This window comes from Callithrix jacchus, chromosome 5, assembly GCF_049354715.1.
Source record: "Callithrix jacchus isolate 240 chromosome 5, calJac240_pri, whole genome shotgun sequence".
In the NCBI taxonomy this organism is placed as follows: domain Eukaryota; kingdom Metazoa; phylum Chordata; class Mammalia; order Primates; family Cebidae; genus Callithrix; species Callithrix jacchus.
Window position 1 is genome coordinate 69,340,020 of NC_133506.1, and position 11,785 is coordinate 69,351,804.

Below are 11,785 nucleotides of genomic sequence, written 5' to 3' on the forward strand. Positions count from 1 at the left end.
CCTGTAAGTCTGCCATGTCTCACTTCCCCCTTCCTGGCCCCTGGTCACTTCATAGCAGAGAAGCTTCCGATCTCCCTCCCAACCTGAGGCCACACTGGAGAGGGGCCACAGTGGCGGGGGAGGTTTCCTGTTCTGTGAAGGGCAGACTCCCTGACTCCATTTGTGCCCCCAACCCCTCCCTTCATTCCCATTCCCCAATTAAAGCCTGGCCCGGCTCCCAGCTGAATTTGGTCGGAATCCACTGGCTGCAGATTTTCCAAAACAATCGTTGTATCTTTATTGACTTTTTTTTTCTGAATGCAATGACTGTTTTTTACTCTTAAGGAAAATAAACATCTTTTAGAAACAGCTCGATACACACAATCTTCAGTGTGAAGCAATATACTAATAAGAACACTAGTCGTCTTAACATTTACAGTCTTCATATATATTATATATATGTATATGTATACATATATATACACTATATAACGAGGCCAGATATAATACACACGTTAACCATTTTACAGTCATATGTACAGAAAGTTGCTAGGGCAGCCCTGAGCTGGGGGCTGCGTCAGGCCTATCGAAGCGCGGACAGAGCTGAGGACACAGACGGACAGGCGGACGGACTGGCAGGGACTGGCCCGGGCCGGTGGTGGCTGCGTGGGCAAGGGGCATCGCCGTAGCCCACACCCGGCAAAAGCCCGGTTGGGGCTCTGTTGCAGGCGCACGACGCACGGCGGCGACACACGGGAGAAGCGAGCATGTTCCCAACATATATACATTCTATGTAACATATATATAGAGGGGTACACAGGTTTTGTACACGAATCTAGCGCTGTCCCTGCTCCCGTGCCGAGTGGGCGCGGCGGTCCCTGGTGATGCACAAATGTCGCGCGTCCGCCGGAGATTCGTTCTGGTCGCTTCTTGCGTTCTGCGCTCCCAAACTGGGTTTCAGGGGTGGGTGGAGGACTGGAAAGAGGACGAACAGAGAGGCCAAAGGGTGTCCCAGTCCCGCCCATATTCGGGGCGTTCACAACCCCTGAGCATAGCCCAGGACTACCCCGGCTTTGCCCGAACCGCACGAAAGATCTGGCAAAGGCTGTGCGGGAAGGGCCCCGGACGCGTTCCGCACGGTTTGTTCCAAAGGCTCCGGCCCCTCCCGCGCCGGTCTAGCCGGCTCCCAGAAAGGCTTTCTTTCTCCCCCGCCTCGTCCACAGAGCTAGGAACCGCCCTCCGCCTCTTCCAGGACTGTTTCGACCCCCACCCCCAAGCCCAGGGCTCCCAGCTGCACGCCACGACCGACTGGGTGGAGGCAGCACCCACGTGTAATGTGTGCCACGTCGTCTTGAGATTCCGGAGGGGAAAACCGTCCCCAGACCAAAGCCGTTTCCCATCCCCGCCAGAGGCTGAGCGTCCCGGGGAGTCTGGCCACTCGGCGGGCTCCACCTCTGCAAGCCTGGCCCCTGGGGTGGGCAAGAAGGCCCTGTGACGTCCGGTTCCCGGAGCAGGCAGCTCCGGAACGGGTTTTCCTCCCAACCCGGGCCGCAAGTCTGAGCCCTAAGCAGCCGGATCCAGGATCCGGGACCCGGATCAAGGATCGGCTCTGGACCCGCGCTGGGAGCAGCTCAATGGCCCGGGGGCTGCGCAGGCGGCTCCTCTCCTTCGGCGGCGGGCGGGCAGGCGGGCTCCGGCGGCTCCTCCAGCCGTTGGGGTGGATTACAACGGCAGCCTCTGCAAAAGACCCGGCCAGTTACCGACGACCGCGGACTTCAGTCTACAGGCTCCGCTCCCCAGATCCCCGACCCGGGTGACGCGGGAGCGCGGCAGGGGTCTCCGCCCGAGACCGCTGGCCCTACCTCGTCCACCTTCACCTTCGTGCCGCCGTCCCGCACCCCCGCCTGTCCTACTCTTACCTATCTGGGTGGGCTGCGGGAAGGCCGTCCCAGGGACGCCCCCCAGGCCCTGGCTGCCCCTGCCCCGACGCCTACAGGTCTTTGGCGGCGGCGGCAGCGGCAGCGCGCAAGTGGACTGCGGCTGGGGCTCTAAGGGGTGGGCGGGGAGAGCTCCCTCCGTCTCGGGCTGGGTCCTGCGGGGCTGTGCGGCCCAGGGACTCGGACTGTGAAGGAGGTGCGGGCTGGGGCTCCTCTCCCGCTTGACTCCCATCCCCTACAATGCACTGTGGTCCCCTACCTTATGTTTGGGACATTTCAAAGAAAAGTTCTCTTCGATGAATATGCAACCTGTGACCAAAGAGAAGTTTCAGTGGTTAGGACAGGGTGGAAGCTCACAGCTTGAGGTTTTGTCGGCAGCCAGCGGGGGAGCCGCTGCAGGGGCTCTTTCAGAGTAAATCAAACCCTACTCAAAACTTTCCACACTCCACTCAATGGTGCGGTACAGCCCTGGCCTGGTGGTCTTGACTCACCTCACCTCCTCCGCCTCCCTCCGGAGTTCCACGCGCTGTCCCTCCTCACTTGAGGCCGTCCCTCACTCCCTCCCCCAGGCTTATTCTCCCAGCCACACTTGTCACTGCCCCCTAAGAGGCTGTCCTCTGTGGTGATCTTGTCTTGGTCCTTGTTTCTTCCCCACCGGCAGGCAAGCTTCCAGAGAGCACCAGCTCTCGTCGTCTTCCCTAGATGTATGCCTGGTCTGGCTCTGCAACACCCTGTGGACAGGCTGGTGGTGGTGTTGCAGGCCTGGATTTGCACGTCTGCTACTTCTCTGAACCTCGGTCTCCACATCTGTAAAATGGGCATCATGCCACCTACTTTAGGCCTATTATGGAGATTGATGATGGGAGTGTATAGAAACCACCCTGGCCCAGAGCAGTAGCTCATGCCTGTAATCCCAGCACTATAGGAGGATGAGGTGGGTGAATCACTTGAGCCCAGGAGTTCAAGACCAGCCTGGGCAACATGGCAAAACCTCAACTCTACCAAAAACACAAAAATTAGCCAGCACGGTGGTGCATGCCTGTAGTCCCAGCTACTCTGGAGGCTGGGGCAGGAGGATCACTCTCCCCTGAGAGGCGGAGGTTGCAGTGACCTGTGATTGCAGCACTCCAGCATGGGCAAAAGAGCCAGACCTTGTCTCAAATAAAATAAAATGTAAAAATAAATAAATAAATAAATACACCACCCTGTACATGTGTGGCACAGGGGGTGCAGGAGGCAGCGGTAGAGAGGATGGCCAAGCATGGCCAGTGCTCATGCCCACCTAGGCCTGGGATGTGCTGCTATCTCAGGGAGTCCCTAACTCTCCTGCCTGCTGCCACCTAGGGAGAAGGTGGCTTTTCCCCCAGGGACCCCACCCAGTCCCCAGTCCCCTTCTGGGCTCCCCTCCCCCACCAGCCTTGCCAGCCACTGATCTAAACAAACCCCACACCCAAAGTAGCTGGAGGCTGGCGCTCTCTCCAACACAGTCTTCCTGTTCACATTGGAGGTGGCTCTGTGCAGTGGCATCATGACAGGTGGTGGCCAGAGGGAGGGTGGGTTCAGCTCTGCAGCCCTGAGGGCAGGGCTGGGCAGCAGCAGGCCTCTCTGAGGTGGTCTCCCCTTGTCTCCAGAAGCTGGGGGTGCCTCAGACCTGGAAACTGCCATTCAGGGCCAGCAGCTGGAGATGCACCACCAGCTGGTTCCCTTCCCTTGGCTCCAGCAAGCCAGACACGGTTCTGGGGCTGAACTAGATTTTCCAGAGACACTGGGCTAAAACCCAAGGCCTGCCCCCTGCACACCTGAGTAGCTGCAGCTGCTCCCACCAAGGGAAGTTGAGGGTAGGAGGTCGCTGCTTCCAAACAGACTCCCTCAGCACTGCCCAGCACCACTCCACATGGGGCATGGGGTGGGAGACACCGGGTAAAGCCAGTCCTCAAAGATCTGGCTCTGGCCTTGGCGCCTGCAGCTGGGGAACCTGGGCGCTCACTGACAGGTTGGCCCAGAGCCTGAGTGGGGAAAGGTTCAGATAGGATACCGGGGCGTAGCAGCCTCTGCCTGCTCCTCAGTTACTGCTTGTCTCCAAACTGGGGTTCCTTAACAAGGACTGGATGGGGGGAGGATGAGTGGGCCAGGACAGTGCAGTGTGGGGCAGAGGCTGGCAGCCAATGGGCAGCCCTGGTGCCCTGTAGTCCGAGTGCCTATTGCAGAGGCCTGGGGCTCCTCCCTGACCAGACATTGAATCAGCGTGGCCGGCCTACTCTCAGTGCCCTCACTTCCACCCCGCCTGGCTCCTGCCTCCCAGGTGCCCATCTTCCCTGCCTTCACTCTCGAGCTCACTTGTTCTCCCTCACCTTCTCTGGCAGCTGTTCCTCAGTTTCCCGGGGGTCCACCCCTCCGCCTTAGCTAGCTGTTCCATGGTGAGCACGATCCCCACTATCTTGCCCCTTACAGGGCTCTGAGGAACCCTCGCCTGCTGATGGTGGGCGAGACTCGATCCTGAGCCCAGCTGCCTACACTTTGTATGTCCACAGCTGCCTCTGCTGCAGTGTGGCCACAGGGAACTGCCGTGTGTGTAGATGGCCTGGCAGAGCAGCCCCGGCCCCTCCGTGCACCCGGGTCCATTGCAGTGCAGCTACTGCAGTTCACCCCATGGAGAGGTGGGCTGCACTCCTCTGTGCTGGACTGGGGACTTGCGTTGTCTAACAGGACGTGGTGAAGTCCAGGATCTAGGCTGTGAGAGGCCCTGTGATCTCCACGCTCTCACAGCCCTGCTGCCACACCGCCATGAGGACGCATCCAGGCCAGCCTGCTGGAGGATGACACAGGCTGCATGGAGCAAAGACAAGCTGGTCCAGCTGGGGCCACCCTAGGTCATCCTGCTCCCAGCAGAGCCTGCAGCCAACTCATGCCTTTTTGAGAAAGAATGAAGGGCTGGTGCTGAAGCCACGAAGCTGGGCCTGGAAGGGCCAGTAGCGCTGCAGCATGAGCTAATACTCCACCTGCATGTGCGCACTCTACTTCTCCCGCTTCGTGCGGAAGCTGGGTGTCAGGCTTGACACCTCCCTCTCCCTCATCCCTCATATCAAGTCCCATGGGTTCTGTGCCAGCTCAGTCTCTGAGCTGTATGCCTCCATCTGCACCAGGCAGCCCTTCCTGCTTAGACCACTGCAGTAATCCCTTAGCTCAGATCACGTCAATGTCTCGTCTTCCCAGTCTCTTTCCTGCCTCAATCCTCGTGGCGCAACAGGAGTCCGTTACATGAGGAATGCTAGGATTTTATCTGAAACAAAAGATCTCTTGCTCAAAGCCTAGTATACAAGTCCCACCACTAAACAGCTGCTGCCCACCTCCCCTGATCTTTTGAGACCTGGCTTAAATGTCACCTCCTCCTGGAAGTCTTCCTAGATTTCTTCCTGGTTCACACAGGATGAACCTCTCCCACAGTGACTACTCTCTCCTTCCTGTCTGGTCTCCCTAACTTTGGCCAAGAACCATGGTTTTGCTGTCTGTCCCACTCAAGGGTGAGCCCCTTGGGAGGCTGGGAAGTGCTGGGGTAGGAGGAAGAACATAGGACATGGGGCAAGAATGCCAGGGCATTAAGTCCTGGGACTGTCCGTGCCATGCTGTGTGCCGTGAGTGAGGCAGCCAATCTGTGAAGATGGCCAGAAACAACATGGGCTTTTCGCAGGGCTGGGAGTGGTTGGCACTCCGTTCATCACTGTGGAAGGAGGAATGTGACTCGTGGCAGCTATTATGTGGAGTGCGGCCACAAGCCTGGGTAAGTGGCAGGGTCCATGTTAAACTCTGGCTCACACTGCTCGGAGTGGGAGGGCAGGGCCAGTGAGAATCCTCCACATCCCACCTGGGGTGAGGCCCTCCCTGCTGGGTGCTGGCAGCTCAGTACCCTCCCAGAAAGTATCAGGATCCAGTCTTCTTTGTCCTCCCTGGGGCAGGCTGGCTGGGCTGACACTGGCCAGGGACCCAGCAAGCACGTGGGCCACAGGCTGTAGTCCCCTCTGCTGGGGCAATGCCAGCAGGGCATCAGGTTATGAGGAGTGGCAGTAGAGGGCGCTGCTGGGAGAGTAACGGGAGCCTGGGGGGCCTGGGCTCTGTCTGCTGGGAGGTGGGTTATGACTTCACCTCTTTCCAGGCCAGAGCTGGGAGGGATTGAGGGTAAGGGGGAGAAGTCATAGAGGCTGGACCCAAAATAGGAATGAGGCGGCACTGCGTTGGTAGTGTTCATTATTTCACTCTCCTCCCAGCAGCTCTGGAGAAAAGATGCTATTATCACCTCCATCCTACAGGTGGGGAAACTGGATGCAGACATATTGACCAACTTGCCCAAGACCACACGATAGAAACACTCCTGGGAGCCAGCGTGGCTGCACACACCTGTGGTCTCAGCTGCTCGGGAGGCTGAGGTGGGAGGATGACTGAGCCCAGGAGGCTGAGGCTGCAGCGAGCCATGATTGCACCCCTGCACTGTAGCTTGGGCGACAGAGCAAGATCCTGTCTCAAACAAAAACGAAACCCCCCACCAACACTAGAGTTCGAATCCAGGCCAAAGTTGGTCCCAAATCTCCCAAAATACTGTTGTAATCAATAACTAATATTGCACAATAAGCAACTGCTTTCTTTGGATGAAATAAGGAATGTCTCTGAGCCTCAGTTTCCCCACCTAGTCGATAAAGGTAAGGGCTCCCAGGTATCTCCAGCCCCTGCAATCTGTCATGCTGTGTGTCCAGTGATAGGAGGGGCTCAGTAAGTGCTTGTGGAACAAATGAATGCATGAGTGAGAGGAGGGACTCAGGGACAGGATGAGGGGAGCCTGGGCCTGCCTCCAGACCCCATTACCCTGCTTCAGAGCTTCCACAACTGGTCCTTGTGGCCAACAGGAAACCATGGATCTCAGTCTCTGTTTTGAACCTCATCACCTCCAACTCATTTAGTTTTTGCTGTTATAGTAGTGTCTTTCTCTGTCTCTGCTCAGTGAACTCCTATTCATCCTTCAAAGGCCCAATCCCCATACCCCTTTCTGAAGCCTGAGCTCCTCCTCGCCCGTTGGCAATGACAGCTCTGCAGACAGCATTCCATACTGTAATATATGCCTCTACCTTCCCTCCCTGCTCTGGGCATTACTCAAGCAGGTGCCTGGGGAATGCCTCATTTCCACATCCCTGGCATTGCCCAGCAGAGGTCCTCAGGCAGAGAGAAAGACAAAACAAAGAACTGCAGGGGGCTGGGCACAGTGGCTCACACCTATAATCCCAGCAATTTGGGAGGCCTAGGTGGGCGGATCACCTGAAGTCAGCAGTTGGAGACCAGCCTGACTAACATGGAGAAACCTCACCTCTACCAAGAATGCAGAATTATCCGGGCATGGTGGCACATGCCTGTAATCCCAGCTACTTGGGAGGCTGAGGCCCGAGAATCACTTGAACTCGGGAGGCAAAGGTTGTGGTGAGCCATTGCACTCCAGCCTGGGCAACAAGAGTGAAACTCCATCTCAAAAAAATTAAAAAGTAGCTGGGGCAGGAGAGGAAGGAAACTGAAGATGGGGCCTGGGTTTGGGGAGCTGTGCCCAGGGTCCCCCGAACTGCTTGGAGGGGCTCCAGTGCCCTCCTGTTCTTGGGTGGGCTCGTACCTGCATCGCTGGCACACGGGTAGTGATAGGTGTGGATGCATCCTTTGTGGCAGCACCCAATGGTGGCCCCGGCTTCTTGGCAGCTGGAACATATCTGATGAAAGAAAGGAAAGGCAGGTGAGTCTTCAGCTGGAGCCCAGCCCTCAAGTTTTACAGGCTGGCAGGCCAGCTGTGGTGGCTCAAGCCTGTAATCCCAGCACTGTGGAAGGCCTAGGTGGGAGGATCCCTTGAGTCCAGGAGTTTGAATACCAGCCTGGGCAACATGGTGAAACTCTGCCTCTGCAGAAAAATACAAAAAGTAGCCAGGTGTGGTGGTGTGCGCCTGTAGTCTCTGCTACTCAAGAGGCTGAGGTGCGAGGCTCGCTGGAGCCTGTGAGGTTGAGGCTGCTGTGAGCTGAGATCATGCCAATGCCTGCACTCCAGCCTGGGCAACACAGTGAGACCCTGTTTCAAAAAAAAAAAAAAACCCTTACAGGCTGGTCCCCTGTGGTCCCGCCTCCTTTCTCCAAAATGGTGCTAGAAATCTGCCGGAAGGAGGCTCGGCACTGGGGCGCTCATGCCCACAAGCGTGGGGCCTTTGGCACCCCCTGGACTGGTACACTGTGTAGGAAGACCCCTTTGGGGCAGTGATGCCAGTTACCACCATGGCTGTGGCTCCCAGCCGGTGTCTGCAGCATGCATCCTGCATGCAGGGGCTGCTGTGTCCTTATCCACTGGCTCCAACAGCCCTCCGTGGGTCACTTTCATTAACCTTACTTTACAGATGGTGAAACTGAGGCTCCCATTCCAGGCAAGAGTGAAGGCATTTGACATGGTTTCCTACCCTCTGGCAGCAGGAGCACAGAAGCTGGGCTGGGACTGTTCTGCCTGGGATGAGACTTGCACCCTCTGGGAAGCAGCCCTCAGACCCTGAGATGCTGATTTCATGTAAATCTGATGCCCTCCTCCTCTAAGTCTCAAAACTGTCCTCTGTGAAGCTTGGGGGCTGCCCCACACCTGGCCCAGCTGCTTGGAGTGGGACATGGCCAGGAGAGGACAGCCAGGCCAAGAAGGCCCTTGGAAGAGTGAAGTCAACCTGAGGCTGAGGAGGGAGATGCCACCCAGGCGCCAGCACCACAGCGCCACCGTGCTGGCAGGGGTAAGGAAAAGAAGGCAGGAGAGGGTGGTGGCCTATGCCCAGGTGTGAAGCCAGTGAAACAAATGACAATAGCTTCCTGTGTGCCACGTGTGGCTGGAAGCCTCCTGCCCTCATGCCAACCTTATGATGCCATTATTGCTCTTGTGTCCAGGTTACCAATGAGAGCTGAGGCTGAGTAACCTGCCCGAGGGCTCCAGGCTGGGCTCTGACCCCCAAAGCCGGCTCCAGGCTGGAGCAGGGGCCCATAGGACCCCACATGCTGGTGTGGGGATGCTCCCTCCCCTCCCCAGCAGCTAAGAAATGTCTGAGAACACTCCCCTCCGCGCTGCCCCTGCCCAAGCTGGGAGTGGGCAGGTGGGGGGTACAGCCTGGGGTCTGTTCTACAATTTCGGGCTTTCAGCTCAGGACTGAGGGCTCCTTCCCATCTGGTCTGGGATGGCCTCCTGGGGATCTGGGGTCCAGCGTCCCCAATTCCTGACCCAAAAGGGATAATGAAACACAGGAAGCCGCTGTCCATGAGTGGCGTTGGTGTCTAGCTGGTGAAGGGCATGGGGTCTCTGGCCAAAGGCTTCGCTCCACTTGACTGCAAGGCAGCCCCAGCCACTCTCAGGGAGGCATCTGAATGGCATTTTAGATGTGTAGAAACTGAGACGCAGAGTGAGGCCTCAGGCCCTTCTGACCCCAGTTACCCCGAGAGGAGGGCAGGGGTGGTGGCCCGGGAACCCTGCCACAGGTGGGGCCTCTACAGACCCCGCCCAGCACCCAACAATGCCTGGAGCCTGCTATGGGTCCCTCTCACCCCAAGCACTCCGGGCCAGGCCCCATGTGGATAGGAGGTAGGGGTCTATGATGGCTTCAGGGAAGGGGCAGGCTCTGGGCAGCCAGGGACACCAAGGTGCCAGAAGGTTGGCATGGTAGGGCTCAGAGACAGCAGACGGGGGCAGTTCCCAGAAAAGGCCTTTGAGGGACGAGGGTATTCCTGAGGGCTGGCTCAGAGGTTCTGCCCTCCGGAAAGCTGAAGTGAGGCCACGGTACCAAGGAGCATGGCAGGGCTGTGGCTGGGGATGCAGCTGCACCCCAATCCCCTTCCACATGCCAGGCAGGTCTCACATGATCCGCAGAACCCCACAATCCTGCTAACAGGGTTTGACATTGTGCGATTCTCAGAGGATGCACGACCTGCCTGGAGTTATGGAACCAGCCCCCGGCAGAGCTGGGATTTAAATCAGGGTCTGGCTCCAAGAATCGTGGTGCCCCCAAGCCACTGAGGCAGGAAGGGGTATGAACCAAAAGTGACCCTGGGAAGCCCCAGACCTGCCCATTCCCTAGATGTCCCATGTCTCTGGCAGGGCATTCCTGCTTCTGACCTTCCCAGGGCAGCCCCAGTCGTGTAGGCTGTCAAGCCATTTCTGGAGCATGGCATAGTGGACAGGCATGGCCCAGGCAGGCGAGTTCCAGCCTGTGTGGCGTAGGGAAGCCGGTGCCGCTCCGACACTGCATCAGTCCAGCAGAGCGCTGTGCGTGCATGGATGGTAAGACACCTATGGCCCAGGGACAGTTGGGTGCTCGGTGCTCAGGGCTGACCCCTCCTCCCTTCGGCCGGCCAGTGCTGGCTGCAGGGGGCGCAGAGACGACCTGATCCCAGCCTGGTGGGACATGAGTGTCCGGGAGCACGGAGGCAGTCCCCGGAGAGGCTGAACAGCCAGGATGCAGTAGGGACAGGCTTTCAGGGATGGGGCTGTGAAGAGAGGTGATGCCAGCCAGCTGGGGCTGGGGATCTGAGGGTTTTTTATGATTGGAGAGACTTGAACCTGTTTCAAGGTGCTGGGAAGGAGCCAGTAATGAGAGAAAGAGATAGAGAAAACGGGAGAGGCAAAAAATCACTAACTGGGAGGAGACCCAGAGCCACCATCTGCTGGGCAAGCAAGGCCTGCCCCATCAGGAAGCTGTAGGTGTTCCGTCCTGGCCAGCCTTCCTCTGAGGCAGAGGCTGGAGTGAGGTGGGCAGGGCTTCTGGGTGTGGAGATCCAGCCATCCCTATGGGCAGTGGGAAGCAGGTGCCCGATACACATGAGGTGTGACTGGTATGCACAGTGGGCCCCCACCAGGACCTTGGTAAGGCCAGATGATGTCACAGCAACTGTCAGTGGCAGAGGCTGCTCAGAGGGGCCGCAGGGGCACTTTGAGGAGCACGTGGGCCGCACTGCGACAGGGGAGGAGGCCATGCAGGGGGAGGGGTGAAGTCACTGGGGCCACTCTGCTGGGTCACTCAATTGCTCAGAGGCAGGCAGTGTTGGTCCAGGGCCTCCGGGGACCCCTGCCAAGCCCCTCTGGCTTTCCTGTGACCTCAACCGCACACAGCAGGCTGAAGGAAGGAGTGGAGGGGATGGGACTCAGGGCAGGGGCCACTGAGAGAGCAGTTGTTCCCACTGAGAGCCACCACCCAGCACTGGGAGCCGGAGCGTCACTCCATGGAGGTCTGGATGCGGCAATGGAGTGGGGGCTGGATGTGGGCGGCAGGAGCACGACTGCGGGAGAAGTAGACCCCACTGGTGCCTCCCTCAGCAGGGCAGAGGTACCTTACGGTACTGGGGAAGTGGTGACACCACTAGGCACGTCACCCTGCTGTCACCAGAGCCACCAGGCCCCTCTGCACCGACTGTCACAGGGCCGCGGCGCTCTGGAGGCTGGGGACTGCCCTCATTTAACCCTCCCGACCCCTCCTCCATGGGCACCCTCACACCCACGTTAGGAGCGAGGGGACGGAGGCACAGAGAGGGCAGGTCACAGACCCAGAGGTGCATGGCGGCGCGGCCCGAGTTCCCTCTCACGTTGGCGCTCAGTGACTCCGGCTTCCAAAGCTGGTCTCAGAGCCAGGGCCGAGAGGGTCCGGGTCTGCCCTGACCTGCCTGTGTGACCATGTGACCCCGTGGACTGTCCTGCAGAGGGAGGGGCCCTGTGACTGGTCCATGTGCCAAGCCTGTGTCGTTGGAGGGAGTCTTCCCCTAAGCCCTCAGCTCCATTCCAGAGGCACAGGAGACAGAAACAGGGTGGGCAACTTGCTCTTGCACTGCCCAGGGCAGCCCCG

General features: G+C 58.6%; 1 protein-coding gene across 7 annotated transcripts in view; it reads right to left on the bottom strand.

Annotated features, from left to right (window-relative positions):
* Positions 1-252: 252 nt before the first annotated feature.
* RAI1 (retinoic acid induced 1) overlaps positions 253-11,785 on the bottom strand; it is an 86,187-nt gene continuing 74,654 nt past the window's right edge. For all 7 annotated transcript variants that reach the window (XM_017972244.4, XM_017972247.4, XM_035299601.3 and 4 more), the window contains 3 exons: positions 7,561-7,654; positions 2,176-2,225; positions 253-1,716 (listed from right to left, as the gene is read on the bottom strand). In XM_017972244.4, the coding sequence (XP_017827733.4) occupies positions 1,702-1,716; positions 2,176-2,225; positions 7,561-7,654 (159 nt within the window). In that variant the 3' untranslated portion in view covers positions 253-1,701. The remainder of the gene's footprint in view (positions 1,717-2,175; positions 2,226-7,560; positions 7,655-11,785) is intronic.